The 20,205-nt window shown below is 36.9% G+C and overlaps 1 protein-coding gene across 3 annotated transcripts; it reads right to left on the reverse strand.

The window, feature by feature from the left end:
• Positions 1-4,315: 4,315 nt before the first annotated feature.
• Positions 4,316-18,469, reverse strand: LOC104248118 (protein GIGANTEA-like). Of its 3 annotated transcripts, XM_009804311.2 has the most exons (15): positions 18,322-18,469; positions 17,918-18,008; positions 17,641-17,742; positions 15,154-15,225; positions 14,990-15,044; positions 14,740-14,882; positions 14,342-14,613; positions 12,009-12,064; positions 10,638-10,878; positions 10,411-10,561; positions 7,415-9,115; positions 6,395-6,463; positions 5,415-5,633; positions 5,126-5,218; positions 4,316-4,985 (listed from the first exon to the last, which is right to left on the reverse strand). In XM_009804311.2, exons 3-15 carry the CDS (start codon positions 17,734-17,736, stop codon positions 4,683-4,685), a joined length of 3,471 nt encoding a protein of 1,156 aa, XP_009802613.1. In that variant the 5' UTR covers positions 17,737-17,742; positions 17,918-18,008; positions 18,322-18,469; the 3' UTR covers positions 4,316-4,682. The 3 variants fall into 3 exon arrangements, with proteins under 3 accessions (XP_009802613.1, XP_009802612.1, XP_070016790.1); XM_009804310.2 differs by having other exon boundaries at positions 17,641-18,008; positions 18,322-18,467; XM_070160689.1 differs by lacking the exons at positions 4,316-4,985; positions 5,126-5,218 and having other exon boundaries at positions 5,531-5,625.
• Positions 18,470-20,205: the final 1,736 nt, after the last annotated feature.

A 20,205-nucleotide genomic window follows, 5' to 3' on the forward strand; every position in this document is an offset into this window, starting at 1 on the left:
ACTACTAAATAAACCTGTGCAGTTATATCATATACAGCGGAAAATAAACAGAAATAGACAATTAAAGATAGAAGGGACAATGCTGCGGGGAATATCATTTACCAACAGTAATTTGAGAAAAAATCATAAAAACTATTAAAATTCACAGCAAAAGAATAAGGAAATCGTTATCAATCAATAAACACTTTTATTATCTATTGTTGCGGCGCGCAATCCGATCCAAATTATAAATACATTGTTGCTGCGTGCAACCCAATCATCATTTATCACTGTTGCGGCGTGCAACCCGATCCAATTATATTATTGTTGCGGCATGCAACCCGATCCAAACATAATGTTGTTGCGGCGTGCAACCCAATCGAAATATAATATTATTGTGGCGTGCAACCCGATCCACATATACAGTTCAACACCAATCACAAAGAGAGTCCCGGCAAGGGAACAATAAAGAAAACAACCCTATCCCGACAAGGGAATCGACAGTATAAGTAAATGCGTCCCGGCAAGGGTAAATCAGCTATAACCAAACTTGTTCCAATATCTAACTTCACAAAAAAACCTCAACTAGCACCAATACCCAACCATAAGCAATTTCCACGAGAACAATCATAATCCTTGCTCAACACAGAGAATCAACAACTTAGGCATTCGTAGTACTTATTAAGAAAACAACAATTTCAATTTAAGACTCACAGTCATGCTTGACACCAACGTAGAGACACTCGCCACCATGCCTATACGTCGTACACAACAAGTAACACGTAGCAAATAGGACACAACTCCAAATCCCTCAAGCTAAGGTTAGACCAAACACTTACCTCGAACTTCCACGACCAACTCAAGCCTCAAACACCGATTTTCCTTTAGAATTCGCCTCCAAACTACTCGTATCTAGTCCAAATTGATTCAACAACATCAATAAATGCTAAAGAATTCATACCCAATGCTTAATTATAGGTTTTCTATCATTTTCCCCAGAAAGTCAAAAATTGACACCGGGCTCGCTAGGTCAAAACTCGAGGTTCGGACCAAAACTCGATCGCCCATTCACCCACGAGCCCAAATATGCAATTAGTTTCGAAATTCGACCCCAAAACGAGGTCTAAATCTCAATTAATCAAAAAGCCCTAACTCTACCCAAATTCCTAGTTTTTACCATAAGAACCCTAGATTTTTGGATGAAAATTGATGAAATGCAATGGAAATCGAAAGAAAAAGGTTTAGAATCATTTACCAATATTTTGGGGAAGAAATTGCTCTTTGAAAAGCGCCTTAATGCTCCCAAATTTTGAAAATATGAAGTAAATGGGTTCTGCCCGTTTTTTGCTTCTGTTTTAAAATCACTGGGCAGACCTTCATCGCGTTCACGATGAGTCTGTCGCGTTCGCGATGGGTCAGGCCCAATTGGCCATCGCGTTCGCGATAACAGGCTCGCGTTCGCGGAGCTTCAACCCCCAGAGCCTTTGCTTTCGCATAGAGTAAAATCCTTATTCCCTGCCCAGGCCCAAAGGCCTTCGCGTTCGCGATAGCAGGTCCGTGTTCGCGAAGGGAAACACTCCCAAAGCTTCGCGTTCGCATCCTGTGTCTCGCGTTCGCATCCTGTGTCTTGCGTTCGCGTAGAAGGAAAATTCCTTCAGCCTGACTTACCCTTCGCGTTCGCGAGAGTCCTTCTGCAAACGCGAAGACCAACACACCAGAACTGAAAACCTGCATCTTTTTCTATGTTTTAAAAACTTCCGAAACCTATCAGAAACTCACCCGAGCCCTCGGGGCTCCAAACCAAACATGCATACTAACTCAAAAATATCATATGAACTTATCTGTGCGATCAAATCGCCAAAATAACATCTTTAACAATGAATTTAGCATAGAAATCTAAGAAAAACCTCAAAACTTTCAAAGTATCAATTTTTACAATTACATATTCGAATCACATCAAATGACTTCCGTTTCTTACCAACTTTCACAGACTCAACTTAAACCACATGTAAGACATATACCGGGCTCCGGAACCAAAATATGGGCCCGATACCAACAACTTCCAAATATTTTTCATTTCTAAAAACTCATGAATTTTCCAGAAAATAATTTTCTTCAAAAATTCATTTCTCGGGCTTGGGACCTCGGAATTCGATTCCGGGCATATGCCCAAGTCTCATATTTTCCTACGAACTCTCCGGGACCGTCAAATCACGAGTCCGGTCCGTTTACTCAAAATATTGGCCGAAGTCAACTTAAGTTCATTTTAAAGGCAAAATTTATTATTTTTCACATATTATCACATAATAGCTTTCCGGGTGCGCACGCAAATCGAGATGATACTGAAAGATATTTTTTTAAAGCCTCGAAACACAGAATTTATTTTTAAAATAAGTGATGACCTTTTGGGTCATCACATATGTGGTCTGTTTATTTTTTCTTGGGATGATGTGGACTGTTTATTCAAGGGATTATTACAAAAATAGTCACTTAAATTCACACTTTGCTTTTTTTAGTCAATATATGTAAATTATGTACTAATTATATATTATATGTCTATCAATTATTTTTAGTTTAAAACATATATATAATTCTTTAATTTTTTTTTCAAGTTATGTTGAAACAACGCGTCTCTGAAACAGTGGCGATGTGAACACATTTTTTTTAAAGTGAAAAAGAAAAGGAGAAAATATATTTTCTATGATATGATTAGAGTCGCAGCCACATTTGATAGACTTAAAAAATGCTGGAAACTAAAATCAAGGGATACAGTAGTTGGCTTAAATTGCTGCAAGGGTGGAAGATCTGGATATAAAAGGGGAAAGAGGGGGGAAAAAAGGAAAAGGGTGTAACTAAATACCTTGATTGAAGGCACAAATAATGGATTGAGAGTCTTTTAAGGTGGAATGTATATATTTTGTAGATAAAACTTGTGTAGGTCGGATAAATAACAAAACATGAACAATTTTTGTAAAAAGTTTCAAATAGTGTATAGGAACGTAAAAATCCCAAATGATGACCAAACTTCATTTATGACTAGCCGCTAGAAACTAATATCACCCACTAGCCACAAAATTACAGTATGCATTTTATAGCCCAAAACTAATTAAAAGGCTAGCCACCGACCCAACTATCACCGAAACACAGTTTTCCTTATATTTCAAACCCCATCTTTACACACTTCCGTCCTTCATCCAAAAACCCCTCTTCTCCAATTCCAACTCAAGTTCCAAAATAGAAAAATGAAATCTAAGATAAGAAGCAGGAATTTGAGATCTTCAATATCGTCGTATTATACATACCTAAAGCCAGGAGGATTTGGAGGACTAGGGTTTCTGATAGGGGAACTAAACCATTGTATTTTTCTATGTTACGTGTTCCCCCTGGTGCTGTCAAAGCTTTTGTAATTAAAGTGACGACGAGTAAGTTTCCAATCGTCGATGTTGGCGGAGACCTCATTCTGGTGACTTTGGCTCCGACGACGGTGAAGTGTCTTCTAGTGTAGAAAATTGAGAGGTTTCTTTGTGTTGTTGTGGCCATAGCAGCGGTAATGGAGCTGAAGGCTTTTGATTTATTGCATTTTGCGGGAGAAACAAAGATGGCGGAAACTAATGCATAGTCTAACTTTAGGTCTTAATTCTCTTTAATTTTGTATCTCATGCATAGTCTTCACTATACAAAATATACACAAAAAATATACAAATAGACTTTCATTATACAAAAAATATACTAAATAAACTGTCACTATATAAAATATATACAAAATAGACTGTCACTATACAAAAATATACAAAATAGACTGTCATTATACAATTTTATACAATAGACTGTCACTATACAAAATAGACTGTCACTATACAAAATATATACTAAATAGATTGTAACTATACAAAAATTTATACAAAATAGACTTTCATTATACAAAATAGACTGTCACTATGCAACAAATTTACAAAATAGATTATCCCTATACAAAAAATATACAAAATAGACATTTCGGACTATTAGATGTAATATGTTTGGACCGAATGGCCATTTTTCTGTCAATGGGCAAAAAAAAATGAGCTATTAAAATTTTGAGTGGCTATAGACCGTAGTTTTATGATTGCTTGGCATTAACCATATAACTTGTATTTTGCGTAATCATAAACCTTATTTGAGCCTCCTATGCCATCTAAAAATGGAAGAAGGTGACACCCACGAAAACATGTTGATCTGCTTAACTGCCACCATTAGTTAATCCCTTTTCCTTACTATGAGCAGATTGCGAGGCCATTTACACAGCCATTAGTTATCTAAATCAGAAACCAGATAAAAAAAGGAAATGAGAGGAGAATAAAAACAAAAACTCCAAATATCATTTACTTGCTGAATGTACAACAAAGTGTTATTACATGGAGGCGACTCGAGGAAAAATTCTAAAGCTGAGCCAGCCTTTTGTAACTCACTCGAATATACACTGTTACATCTACTTCTTTCACAAACATGTTCGTTTCTGGACATACAACAAACATAAAAATGGAGGAGGACTATCTACATTCCATTGTACACCAACGGTGGATGGCCGAAAGGACTCTTTAAATATCATTTTCTAACTACATATCATTTGCATTCTGTCCTTTCCTCATCCTCAAGCCAACAAAAAGTGACTTTACCAAGATAAGTACAGAGAAACCTAATATAGGCCCCAGAATAGTGAATTTTCAGATTGATATAGTACAGCCTAATTCCCTAGCAGCAGTATCAAGAAATTGAGCAGACATCCCATTTTCAAGCCGACTATTTGCTTCCCACATCAAACATTTCTCAATATCCGCTTTCCAGTCAATGATGCTTATGCTTAGGTACTGATAAGCAGGACTGTGGAAACCATTTACATCTGCTTGTTTAGCACTTGAAGATCTTACTGAACCAGCATACATAATGGCACGAAGAACCGATGTGCTGAGAGCACGGACGTGTGCACTTGGATGAGAAACACAGCGAACTGTGGCTGTTAAGCGACACTGCAATGTATTTAATGAAATGAATCTGTCAGTGTTGTAACCCAAAATGTGTCTCATCATTTAAGTGCTAAAGTAAAATTCAAAGAAGACAAGGTCATTTTTCACTTCTATTGTTCCCCAATTCGAGCAAAGAGTATCACCTTCAGGAGGTTTGTGAGGCCATCAGCAACTGCCTGTCCGGATTCTCCCCAGTCAAGCACTGGTTGAATTGCTCTAGCTGTCACTTCCAGAAGCTGCTCAAATATTTTTAAGAGCAAGGATGTAAATACATCAAAATATGCAAAAGATAAGGAGTATGATGAATCAATTATTATTCAAGTAGTCACGAACATATAGGAAGTCTTAGCTTTCTGAATCATAGATTCATCACAGTGGGAAATGAGAACCACTATAAAAGTTACCTAAACCAGAAATTATAGATGTCATTACCTCCAGTTGCGGTAAGGTGCATGCTTCTCCATCGACAAGCATCCCATCTGTGGCCCGTAAAAGGAGGTCTGGGGCACTAGCCAGAATAACCAAAGATTCTGCTATATCATGATTCCTTATTAGTTCTGCTATCAACTTTACTATACGTTGGTTGATTCTCCACATCTGCTGACCAAGATCATCATCTTTAGCAATCCATGGTTGCAATTCCCTGTCAGCCTGACAAGTAAAGTTTGGCAAGAAAGTGACTAAACAAATATGGTGATGAAGACCTAAATACACCTAGAAGCAAGTTATGATGAAGTGACTAAACAAATATGGTGATGAAGACCTAAATACACCTAGAAGCAAGTTATGATAACTATTAGCATGCAAGTTGAAGAAGCTTCGGACCCAGACAAGTGCTGTACCCATTGTCGTAAAAAAGATGTATTTGTCATGTGTACAAGGCCGAAAATATGATAGAGAAAAGGGAAAAGGTGCAAATTTTCCCCCGTACTATTCAAGATTGCTCAATTTTGTCCTCTATTACGCTTTTGGTCCATTTATTCCCTTACTCTTATCAAATCGTCTCGTCTTTTCCCTTTCCATTAATGGAGCTCCAAAGCGAAATGGTTGGATTCCACATGTCCAAATTCTGGAAATAAAAGGTCTAAATTTACCCATCTTTTGACTATGGTTTAAAATTACTCTCAGGTTGGAGCTACATTAGGGGTCAAGGGCAAAAATGATACTTTTTCCTAACGGAACGGGTAATGTTAAACCAAAAGTTTAACAGAGGGCAAAGTTGCTCAACTACGAATAGTGCAAGGACAATTTTGTCCCTTTTCCCTAAACATAAATTTGAATTTTTTTAAAAGCATGTGTATCTGTTAGCCCTTTGGATCCTAATAAATAGAAACTTTGCACAATAGCAGCAGCCTAACAAAAAAAGGTTCATGATCTATTTTGACCAAATACAGTTAAAGCGAAATCTGGACCTGAAGAACAATGGCTGTTGCAGCTTTTCCAGGTGACGCTGATACAACATTGCATAGTGCATCGACCACCTGTAGTTATGGACGATTGTCAGCACCATATAAATCAGTACTAAGTATCTTGTGTATTTGAATGTACATTGCAAAAAGCATCATGTGCTCTAACTTGATTACAGGCATTCTTCTTGCTATCAAAAACCCACTGCACAATAATCGTAAAAGCAACATTTTCTCATTTTTGACTCCCAAAACCTAACACGTTCACTTTCTGCTATCATAACATTTTCCACCTCTTGAAGACAGTTCAATGATTTTTTTGTTATGCTGCATGTATCATGCAGTTCTAATTAAAGTTGTTGGTATTTACCGCTACTTTGAATGTGCATATTGCTTCTGCATGGAGTGCACGACGTGAGATAGCAAATTCATATTCATAGAGAAATTTAAATAGAAGAAGAGATTGGTGCTACCATGACCTAATAGGAAAAGTCCCTGTTATTCCCGTCTCCTTTGACATGAGCTTAACATGCTTTGAGGGAGGTGAAGATTGTTATTTTTCCTCGGAAGAAAAAGAAGTTTTGAGGGAGTAAAGTTGGGATTGTCACTTAAAAGATTCTAATTTTCAGCAGAGTAAGTGTTAGCAAACAGGACTCTTCCTAGCAAAAACTAATATCACGTACAGAGAGTTGCAGGAAAAGGAAATAGGATTGGACCACACATGTAAAGAAAAGGAAAATCATGTTGTTTAAGGGGGGTGCTTTGTTCTTCAAGTAACATGGTTTCACATCTTTTGACGCCAAAGCTAACAACAAAACCACCAATTTGAAACTTCAAGAGAGAAGGATTATGAAAAAATCAACTTCAAAATATTAAACTGTGATATCAAGCTCGCATTGCACATAGTATATGCTTATCAGGTACATTGTATCTTACTCGAGGATGATATATTTTTCTTATTGGACAATTGCCACAGAAAATAGTCAATTCGTTAACAATGATTAACACAAGTAACAAGGTAGATACCTGTCTCCATCCTTGCTGGCCAGAAGTGCTTTCTGCACTGGGTTGGGTTTCAGGTGATGCAATTAACTTGTGCCAGAGCAATGAGACAACAGAAAAACATAATTCTTGTTTCTCCGCAAGCACTGATTTTAAAAGATCTTGTGCATTGCAATTAAATCCTATATGCCTGTCCTTTGTCAGAAAATTGGCCAAATCTGAAGCATCTAAAGAGAAATTTGCAAACACTTTGCTGATGGTGCACCCTGCAACCTCACTTGAGTGTGAACCTTCTCCGCACACAATTGAAGCTTTACAATCAGAGTCTTTGCACTGAGGCACTGATGGCTGTTCTGCTGTACGACTTGTGTATTTATAATGTTTTTTCCCATTTAAGCATCTGGGCCGCTCCTTTAGTACTGGTGCATGTATTAAATAAGCTTCCAATGGTTCAGCCTTGTTGAGAATTGATGCGACAGTTTTGCTATGAATATCAATTAGGTTATATAGTGAAGATGCCCTGGAATGAATTCCATTATCCCACTTACACCGTATCAAGATAGAAAGAGCACGCATGCAAGCCTTGGAACGTCTAAACAGATCAGAAATATGAGCAGCTACCATAGCTGCAGCAACTATCTCATTTGAGCTGTAGCTCCATGAAGTTCCAACAGAAGATGGCTTCAAGGAAAACAGTGCCTCTAAAATTGCCAATATCCTCCGAGTATGACAGACGGCAGAATGAATCCCATTTTGTAACTCAATAGATGAATCATTTGCAGGTTTTGCTTCATCCATGATGATTTTCGGATCTGGCTGATTTGTCCCTCTTGAAATCAAAGTGAAGAGCTGAAGTTCACAAGAAAGAGCACAGACAGCTGCAAGAACATAAGAATCAAATGCAGCGACAGGTCCTTGTCTTTTCACTTTCTTACTTCCTATCTTTTTCTCTTCTCCAACGGTTGCGAGTGTGTCTACCCCTATTTCACTAGGTGGGTGAGAATCCTCGCCTTTAGGCCTTTTATTCCCATTTGGTTTTGCTTCGTGGCTGACACATACAGTTAAGACAACGAAAAGAAGACGAGAAGCAAGCTCTATCGAGGCACATGACTCCAAGAACAACGAATGAACCATGGTTCGCAATTCTGCCACAGCAAGGTTCTTGAAGGCAGAGCCAAAAACGTATCTGGTTTTTCTGTTTTCCTCTCTAGAGGAATCAGGTGGGAACGTTCTCTGGAGAATTGCTTCAACGGTAGCAACAAATATTTTCATGAGACAAGTTTCCGATGGACTCCCACGAGGAAGATACTCTAGAACCTTAAGGAGGGGTATATACAGGTTCCATGAAAGAATGGGTGGTTGTAGAGGGGTAGCAACTACAATTTCAGGGAGATCAACCGCAGATGAACTTAAAGGAATCAAGCCATAAGCAGCTTCCCAGATGGTACATATTCTCCATTCAACCTCTGGACCATGTGCGCAAAGCATTGATGCAATCCCTTGGGCAGTGGCTTCAACTGTGGCTTCAATGGTGGCTTCTGCACCCACATGTTCATGTTGAACTTCAATTCCTTCAACTTGCCGTAAGGGAGGAAAAAGCAAAGCAGGTTGAGAAAGTATTCGGAAAAGTAAAGCCGCTGCAGAATCTGCAGCAATTCCTGCTCTCATGGACATGGCAATTCCAATTGCACGCAAGAAATGCAAATGCATCCAATTCCTAGGAAGCTTTGGCAATACATAAAATGTTAGGAATTCTACAGGAGATCCTAAGAAAAGATACATAAAAAGATAAACCTCCATTAATTGAGGACAGGAGGTGTACTCAAGCAACAGAATCAATAAGTTTACTCATTAGAAATATGTTTTAGTGGAGAACATTCCAGAGGTCATAGCTTATGCAACGGATTTCAAGGATAGGTGAAAGCAAGGAGACAGAAATATAAAACTGCAAGTCTACAACAACAGTTATGCTTCAGTTCCAAACTAGTTCGGGTTGGCTATATGGATCCTCAACATCAATTTTGATATATCTGGGGCCCTTTCATTCTAATAATAAGTTGTCTAAAAAAAATGAAGGTGGTTAAAGGTGTGCTAACTTGGACTGTTGTCTTGTACTACACCTTGTACATATCTATATAAGCCCTAGTAGTAAGACACTTGTCTTACACATTCTGTCAAACTCTTCTCTCATATCTCACATATATCACATGTTACGAACCAAACATAGTATGATTAAATTATCTCCTCTCTAGCAGTTTAAACACTTATAGATAAGACGGTTAACATATTTCAACATGGTACCAGAGTAATTCAACTATTAACAGTACCACCACCAGCACCAACAACAACAGCAACTATGTAACCCGACCTAGTTGGGATCCACTGTATAGATTCTTACTATTCAAGCTTATTATTCAAGCCGCTCCATTTAGACCCCTGTCTACTATCACCATCACCCACCAATAAAAACATTTTCATTAATTCGGTTTATAAAAAAGAATCAGACCCGCAAATGAAGGAGCATGTTGCAGAATTGGGTGATGAAACAAAAGTGCTCCTTTTGAACAACTTAAGCTCTTTGAGAAGAGCAACTAAGTCAATTCAACATATTGAAATTGATTATATATAGAGACTGCAACCAATGAATTGTTTCTGTGTACAGATATGCTCATTTAGAACTAGAGAGCATAGTAGTTTGGGACAAGTTTATATACAACATATTGAAATTAATTATATATTGAGACTGCAACCAATGAATTCTTTCTGTGTACAGATATGCTCATTTAGAACTAGAGAGCATAGTAGTTTTTGGACAAGTTTATATACAATTCATACAGATTAATTCAATCATGTGTTCCGACATAGCATAGATGGTTAAAATATGGAACCTTACAGTTGTACAAAGAACCCCGAAGAAAACACAGAAATGAACAAAAGTGACTAAGGTGTTCGGACAAATATCAGATTGATGCTCACATAATCTTGTTCATGATAATTTGAAGGAAGATTTTATAACTTACACGCAATCCAGATGCATAATCTTCAGCTGCTCGTAGAAGTTCCACTAGTTGTACCGCAGCATCAAGTGCATCCGGAGCCCAAGATGGTGGAGCTTCTAAAAGTCCAACAAGAAGCCTCTGGGTGGCACTTGGACTAGCAATTGCATAATAACTAATCCAGAAACAGAAGTTAAAATGAGTTCCTTGTTTCAAAGCCTATAAAATAAGTTAAATGCTTTTAGTCTTACCGATGAAATAAACGTGCATATGGCTCAAGTGCTGGCAGTCCTGCAACGAGATGCTCATCCATAGGCGTCGTTGGAGGTGGAAGCAGAAGTGCAGGAACAGCGGCTGCAGTCAGGGTAGCAGTCTCGTAGCGAGCAACTTCCTCATCACAAACACTTAAAATGACACCGGCACCATTAGCTACAGCCCACCTTGGAGTTGAAGGCAGAAGTTGTGGATGCTTCCCAGACCCACGAGAAGCAGCTAAAATAAAACGTCAAGTCAATAACAGTTTGCTGCAATTCTAACATATGAAAACTCTTTAAAATTAATATCTCAGCCTTCCAGAAGAAAGTTAAGAAACTCAACGTCTGATAGGAGGACAAGTGGAAGAAAATGAAGAGAAACAAAGCAAATTTACGTTATACGTTGAGTTATATTAGTTGTCCCACATAGATAGTAAGAGCTTCCAAATAAATTTATAAACGTTTTTAACTATTCTACCCATAACCTTAAGGTTTTGAGTTGGATAGTTTCACATAGTATCAAACACAACGTCGGGTAATTCCATTCTCTCACTAGTAAGTCTGCACCAGAATTTGCATGTGAATCTTACATGTGCGAAAAAGTATTGAATATTGAGCTATATAGTGTTCCCAAATAGGTAGTATAAGGGCTTCCAAAGTGGTTTATGAAGATCGTGGATCTCCGCCCATTGCCTTAAGATTTTTTGGGTGGACACTTAGATTCTTTCACATTATCAGAATTCATCTCACAATTAGAGCAAAACTGCAGTGGCGGACAGGAAAAACAGGTCCTGTTTCTTTATTCTTTTTAAGAAATAGAATCTAGAAAAAGGGAAAAGAACTAATGTTAATGTGAGGAAGATAAAAAAAAATTTGCAAGACTTGGTTGCCTATAGTTTCAAAGGTCACTAATCCTGTGGGAGCAGAAGGAAGCAATTCACCTCTGGTAGGAACGGTAGGAGAAAAGGTGCTGTGAATGTAAAAAGGCAATCCTACCCCCACCCCCACCCCCCACCCCCAACAACAACAACATACACACACACAGAGACAGATAGTAAGATACTACGGCAAGAATAATACGCAGGAAACATTACAGTGAATTGAAATGCCATCTCTCTAAACATGAGCTCAGTGCATTATTTTCACTAGCTAGGTGATGACAATACATAGGGTAAGTAAAAAAGATGTCAATAATCTATTCCCATATTTTACTTAGCATGGTAAGAAACTACTTCTTGCATAGATTTTCAAGCACATTATCAGCGTCCATAGGAATTGCACAACTAGGTGTTAAAAACTAAATATTGAAAGTGCAGGTCTAGAACCGTAAACAGGCGCAAACATTTCACGAAAAGAAAGTCCACATACCACTTGAAGGGGGCTTGAGTTCTCCAGCAGCATACTTTCCCATTACACCACCACACCTACACAAGCATGAAAGATTTCACAATATTTAGAGCGGGATAGTGTAGTTTCCATTTGTCCAGATTCATCAGTCTCAAACTCCACAACTCAGCAATGTAGAAAATTGCAATGAAAAAAATTCAGGTCTACAAAACGATAGTATTCCAATAGTTCATTAAATTGAAAAGCACCAAAAAGAAAATAATACAGACTAGCACTGAAAACAGCCTCTTGCGGAAATGCAGGGTAAGGCTGCGTACGATAGACCCCTTGTGGTCGGCCCTTCCCCGGACCCCGCACATAGCGGTAGCTTAGTGCATCAGGCTGCCCTTTTTTTTAGCATTGGGACAAGTTCTAAAGGATACAAATGTAGTTAAAGGAGTGTTATCAGAGGCAAAAAGTGCAAATGAGCTTTCTGAAGATTATTGGGCCTGTAAGCACAAAGCGAGGGCTTTAACCAGGGGCGGATCTACCAAGTAAAACATGGTTCACGTGAACCCGTGGTCCTCGGATTAAAGTATAAATATAATGTACATAATTTGGCAAAATTAGATATATATACTTGATGAAACACATGGTCAAAAGAGACCAAGTGGTGCACTGGTTTTGGTCTCTTATTTCCAATAGCCTAAAGTTAGGGGATCAAATCCCTACCAACCTTTTGTTTTAATTTTTTTTTTTTAAAGTAATGGTGAACCCATCCTCCGGAAATCCTGGATCCGCCTCTGGCTTTAACTTTAATATTCCTAAAAATTAATTTGAAAAGCACCAAGGAGAAGATAAACACCTACTAGCATTGGGAGTTCTGAAGGACAGATGGACTCAAAAGCAGAGTCATACTGTGGAAAGTGAAAAGAAAAAAAAGCTTTCTGAAAATTGTTGGGACTTTAAACACAAAGAGCTAATAAAGCAGGGGCTTTAGTGTAGAAAGGCATACACTCCAAGAATAATCATTATAAATCCAAACCACGATTGTTTAAACAAAAGAATTGAAAAGGATACAATTAGGTGAAGTATTTATAATACAGTATTGCTCTCTACTCGACAGAACCCATGGACGATGAGGCATGGCTTAGCGCTTAAATGCTTGCACCAAAGTGCTGATTCAGATTTAACGAGGCGAAGCGCACCACCATGCCATTAAAAAATGAGCATTGTTCCATGCGCTTTACCAGCATAACATGTCTCTCGCGAAGAACCATACAAGATGAAACAGGAGAAGAAACAAATGTGTAGGAGGTAAAGAATCCTATCATGTTAAGCCAGTGAGCATGGAGAAACATAAGGAGCATCCTAGGGCATCCATAACTTCTTAAATGGTTGAGAGAAATTGTCAAAGATACAAATACTATTTGTTTCGACATGCTTGAACATCCAACATAGATCTCTTCACATTCCATTGAGCAATGTTAATATAAAGGTACATTAATTCTTAGTAGTTTTTAAGGGGGCAATGTAGGTCGACAGTACATGAATTGGGCATAAAGCACAATTATATCTCATGTCCTTTCTAAATGGTAATAGCAGAAAAACTGAAAGAGCCTGATTGACATCGCATACCAGCCAGGGATTATGGTGTTAAGCCTAAACACATGCAAGAAAGACAGAAAAAAGCAGACCACAAGGCTGATCAGATTGCCAAGTTTTGTCACAAGGAATCAGGAAATAAAAAAAGTAATTCCACAATGACCCGGAGAGAGTAAAAGGACATAGTTAAATGAGCAATCAGTGGACTCGTGCTAAACCAAGACAAGCAAGAGGCAGGAATAAACTTTGTAAGTAACCATCATGCTCTCCCTCACAATCATAAAAAGACCTTGAGTCAATGTCACAGTTCGCCTTCTCCCTAAACAATTCCGAAGAACAAATCCATCCAATCTGTTCACAAGTATTACATATGCTTTCAAGATCAATGACCGCATAACGCTTTACATGATAAATCTCTAAATTCGTATGTGTTTGAACTTAATGGGCAAGCCATATATAAGGAGAAACAGTCTAAGTTGCAGAGAGTAGAGCCGGAATGAGTTAGTTCACCGTTTAGGTGAACATCAAGTCCTGTTATGTTAAAACACAAGTGAAACAACTTTTTTTCTCAGAGGTAATGTCAAGTAAGTTTCCATTTAAATTTAGAAGAATTTTTCACAGCGAGTGCTGGAAAGCATTCGGTAGAAGGAACAATATGGATAAAAAATATTCATTTTCAACTAATGCTAATGAAGTTCTCTTGCATCTTGATGAATTTTAAAGTGTAATGGAACATCTAACCCGTAAGACACAATAAAAGACATGCTTACCAACGGAAGTAATCACTTCTAATCCCTAGTGGTGCAGCAAGCAATATATCAGTGATCCATGGAGACAATGGTCTCAGGGTTTTTCTCTCATGTTGTATAGAAGGCACACCAGGTTCACTGTCAGCAGATTTACTAGTTGAAGCATGGCTTCCACTGGTGCTTCTATCTGCTCGATTCTCATGACGATCAACTTTGAAAATCGGGCGGTTGTAGTGTGTTAGGATTCGTAAAATCTCTCCACAGGCAAGAGCCCATTGTTCAGAATATCCATTCTACGTTAAGGGTTAACAATTAGTAGGAAGATCCAGACTATGATATTCATGATAGGCTTTAAACAAATCATGGAGTAAAAAAGCATGATGAGATTAATCAAATTAATTGTTAAAGAATCTGAATACCTCACTGCTTGGGCAAACCAACGATATAAAAGAAGCAAAAGGTGGACTACTTTTATCATACTCCAGTGTACCATCAATGATGCATGAAATAATTGGATGAATTACAGCATGTCCATGCTCTGGGTGATGAAGAACAAAAGTCGCTGACAATTGAAACAAACAACAAAAAACAGAAGTAAGTCAATCAAGCATCACAAATAGGTGCAAGTGATATCGTAAATGCTAAATAATAAGTAAGAATTAATCATACCTAAAACATCATCAAAAAGTCGGTTTTGCTTTGATGGATACCGGTTCCGTATGAGCTTCCAAATTAAACACATGCAGTTAGTTTACAGGGAAGAATGAATAAAACTTAGTCTAGATATTGAAAATTATAAGAAAAAACTTAACACTTCAGAATTCACTGAATACCTCAGCTATATCTTCAGGAAATTGTTCTGATGTAGACTGACCAAAGTACTTAACATACGCAGCAGTTTGAGCCTGTGAAGAGAATATAAAAAGAGGTTTGCCATGAGTGTACATACAAAATGCAGACCATAGAGAACAAAGAAGAACAGAAGTCTTTCAGGCATTAAAAAGTTTAAGATGATAATCGGGTGATGATGGAGGAGATGAATGCACTTGAGAAGAATGTGAGATGGGAGTTCGTTAATTTGCAATGAGACTAACTCAACTCATTCCAAGTCCAACAAATAGCATAGGAAGGACGGAATCCTGCATCAGAGATCTTTAAGTAGTGCACAATTCATGGAGATTTTTCTCGAAATTTAATAAGAGGCCTAATCCTCAAGAAGTTGCTACCTACCTGCTGGCCTTTCAGGTTATGTCCCTTTTACTACTCACCATTTGCTCCCTCTGTAAGGAGCACATTTTTTCATCTTGCATCTCAAATTAGAATTGTTTGTTTCTTGGTCAACATTTTCCTTGTTGAACATTCTTTTTGATAAAGTTGGGTTCGGGCCAACTTGCATACACTTCAACTAATCTACTGGGTTCCTACTACTCCCGCCAACAGGTAGTGTCTACCGACCAAGGGTTAAGACAAATGGAAGAATCCTAGTGCTTTTTGTCTCTGTTGGGACTTAAACCCCGATCTCTAAGGTTTGCACCCACTTTATTAACCATTATGCCACACAATTGGGTGCTTTCCTTGTTGAACACTATACAACACTGACACCCCTCGAAAGAAACTTTCTTGTTTATCCATTTGAAGTATGTGTCAACCAATCCTCATTGTAATATCCTGCACGTTTTACACACTTCTACGTGCTAATTAGTCATGTTACCCACTTGACAGACAATCAACTTATAAACAAGCTGTCACAACGGAACATGCGCGACATAGAAATCACTTACTTTAGTAGGAAGAAAGTTGGGGTGGCCAATTGACGAACCTAATTCTCTCTACAAGGCGATTAGCAGCAAGTATGGTCTCTATAAGTACAAATATCACACATGAAAGTCCATGAACTAATTTTTTTAATATCAACAGTGTTCAGGTTAATTTGGCTCACCTCGACTAATTCACTGGCAACTTGTTCGGTCCACAAGGAACAGGCTGCGAATATAATCATATCCACCAAGGTTGGACATAAGAGCTCACTTAAAGTATTTTAAATGGGATTCAAACCTAGGATCTCCAAATTGTTACTCCCATGAGCCATCCACAAGGATATCCTCGGGGGTACTTGAAGGTCTAAAGTGTATCTCACATCTATATCCTTCATTTGTCCTCTTGCTCTAGAAAGAGTAAACCATGGTGCAATAACTTGCTTTTTGTAGGACCATTGGGTTAGAGATGCTCCTTACTATCTCATAAAATCAAGACTGGCTTTCAAGCGTTTATTATATTCCCACTTTATCATTCTCATCTTTTTACCACCAGAAAAGTAACTCTTTTTCTTGGATTCCATTTCTATATGGGCTTAAACTATGAAGAAGTAAATGTTACTACAAGATCTTCGAATCTATCACTAACGTCATTCTTTCCAACCCTTGAAAAAAAATTCACATGCAAATCCTTATCATTGTCGTTGACATGTGACGTTCTTAATGGTTGGAATCTTATTACAAAATTCTGTCACCACTTTTGAGGAGAATACCTTTCAGCTAAAGTTTCACCAAATATCAAGGCATTTACGTAATGTTGGAACATGAGAGGTTTAACACTTAGTATAAGGTACATTTAAGAAGGCTTTTCAAATGACAAACCGAAGTAGCTGAACTATTTTGCAAGTTGTTCTTTTGCAAGATAATTGCAGCAAAGATTATTTGTATCTACCTCATTAATTTGTGGTGTTAAACACCGAAGCTCTAGTCACACATAATGGTAATCTTTGGCTGCATGCTTCATTAGTTATGGTGTGGTCTATGGATAATGCTTAAGCCTGTTTATGTCAAACTATCCTCAATCTCTTTCCCATAAAGCTAAGATTTTTTTGACATTCCAAAACCCATTTATTTCAACTAAGCATGTTTGGGGAAAATAGTCATTCTATGTTCTTTTTTTCTTTCCTCTTTCTGATAAGGTAGTCATTCTATTTTAATAGGCATGTTGCATGATTCCTTCAACTTATCTTTAATTAGATTGGAGGGCCTCTTTTGGCACATAGAATAGTACATTAGATTCGGCAACATTGTATTCCTCCTTTTTGTATACCCTTCTACCTAACCACAAGCATTGTTCTCTTATCACAATATACAAAAAAACTTGACCACTTAAGCAACTTAAACTTAGCCGATATGATAATCTTTTCAATTTTTCCCTAAAAGAAGCAATTTTTTTCTTCAACTTTTTGTTCCATATTATATCCAAGTCTCCAAGAATGTGCATTTCTCCACACAATGCTGACGATAGCCACGGTAAGATATTATAGCAAAGTAAAAAAAGCGCACCTTCCGCTGTTGTGCATCTTGCGGAGGAGGCCAAAACAACGAGGAGACATGAAGACCATCAATCCACCTTTCGCTTGCAGCAGCAGCAGCAGCCATATATAACTGTTTGACAATCCAAGAATTTTAGTGATATGATAAAAATTCTGTTGACTGGTAAAGCCATCAACCGCCCGCTACTATAGCCTCTACCAATCAAGGATCAAAATACTGTAATTCAACATATTTGGATCCCAATCCGAGGATGGTCCATCCACGTCTCTTATCAAGAAAAATTCACCTTAGAGCTTCAAGCTTGTCTCTTCAAAACTATGGCAGCTGTAAATTTCACTATTTTAACAGTAGGAAGATAAATAATATATCCCTTAGTCCTGCAAAACCAAAAAAACAAATCCTCAAACAGTTACAAAAATGCACAACAAAATTAGCACCTTTTGAAAAATCAATCAATTCTCCAATTATATGGAGTACTATTTCTTATTCCAATAAAAACTTTGAAAATAGTTTAAAAAAGCTGATTAGCAAAAAGAAATTATTATTAAATTAGAATTAAAAACAAATACAGGTCAACATATATAAGCACGTCAACAAGATCACTAGTTTAAACATGACATATTACGCACGAGAAAAAATGAAGGTAAATATTTTCAAAAATTCAAAGAAAAATGAAAAAAGGAATTTTACCAGAAATTGGAATCCTGAAAATTGGTGGTAGTAGATTTTGGGTAAACTGAAGGTTTATTTTAGATTTGTGTGGAGAGAAATTAGATTTAGAGATAGAGAGAGAAAAATAAAAGGGGAAGAGAGGAGAGAGTTTATAAGAAGAGAAAAAGATATGGAGCAGAGAGGAGGAGATCTTTAACTATGTTTTCTCTCTTCCTTGGGATTGCATACGTGGCAATGATATTTTCCTCAGATTTTAAGACGCCATGTGGCAATCAAGTGGATTCTAAACCATCGCTACTATGCTTCATCATCACATGCATACATACATCTCACTTTTCTTTTTTTCTTTTTTTTATGTCAATATATAACTTGCTCCTTGATACTATTTTAATCCAATTATTAATTAGTATGAACTTGAGAAGAAATCATAGAACATCTTGGATTCACTATGAGCAGCAAGTTAATATTGATATGATTAAAAACTAATTTGGTTGATAGAAAACGTTATAAAAAATTAATAATTGCATTTCTCACTTTCTTCACACAAAAAAAAGGGAACAAATAAATTTTCTCTATTTATAATTATATAAAAACCTTGATTTATGAACTTACTTAAGAAATTATAAATTTTTATTCAAGAATGAACCAATAATATATAAGATAAAATCAAAATGAGAAAAGTCATCTACTTTTGTAAGTTGTAATAAAATAATAGAGAAAAGAGAGGTATGAATGGAAAGACGATTCTATTTTCTTTATTTAATTTAGTTTTAATATATATTTTTCCATCAATGTACAAATTTTAATTTTCCTTACACACCTTAATTTGAGTGACCTTTGACACTCACCAACATACATAAAAATGGATCTAAGACTCCCCAAATTTCCACGTGGCATGCGCTTACTAAGCCAAGAATCAAAGCATGTGGGATGTTAAAATTGGCCAAAGATCATATTTTCAAAGCTATTCACAAAGTTATTCTCTTTGTGAGATGAATAGTGACCGAAAAAGTAGACTAGTATAAATACATCTAACTTCATCTTCTTGGTTTGTTAGTTGTTACATTCAAATTAAAACTCTAAGAAAGATCAAAGATTTATATATGAAATGGGATCTTGTCCAGCCAAATCAAATTTTCCAAAGGTGTTGGGCTCATGTTATGCATTTAAAGTGGTCATGCACAATGTCAGGGGGTATTAATGGTAAAATGAGGTGTGAAATCAGTCAGCCGTGTAGTTTAGGTGTTTATGGAAATTTTTTACAAGTTGAGGGGATAAAGTATATTTTGAGCCTTGTAATCTAAGTTGAGTGAGAAGAAAGGAGAATTGGTGTTTTCGTTTTCTGAATGGACGTTTGGACTAAAGACTGTATTTTTTTCTAAGTGAAAATGATATTTGAAAATTAGAGTTGTGTTTGGATATGAATATAATTTTAGAGTATTTTTGAGTTTTGTGAGTGATTTGAAGTGAAAATTTTGAAAAATAATTTTCTGAAGTTTTTCAAATTTTTGAAAAAGTTCGAAATTCTTTGAATATTTTATTGCCAAACACTGATTTCGAAAAAAAATATCCGAAAAAGTAAAAAAAGAAAAAAACAAATATGGCCAAACGGGCACTTATTCTTACGGAAAAGTTAGAAGAGAGAAAAAGACTCTTGTTAATTTTATTTCTTACCAGGAAAAAAATAATTTTTTAATACAAAGGGAGAGTAAATAGGGAAGGGAAATGGGTAGGGAATTATAAGATGTGTAATCATAACCCATATAGCCATCCAACTGTACTACTAAAATCCTCTCTACTAGAAATGGAAGACAAAACCAGATTTTATTTTCTATATTTAATATCCAAGGAAAATGAATTGCTTCTTTCTTTCTTTTTCTTTTTCAAACAACTTAAATTAAA

Source organism: Nicotiana sylvestris, chromosome 10, assembly GCF_000393655.2.
Source record: "Nicotiana sylvestris chromosome 10, ASM39365v2, whole genome shotgun sequence".
Lineage (NCBI taxonomy): Eukaryota > Viridiplantae > Streptophyta > Magnoliopsida > Solanales > Solanaceae > Nicotiana > Nicotiana sylvestris.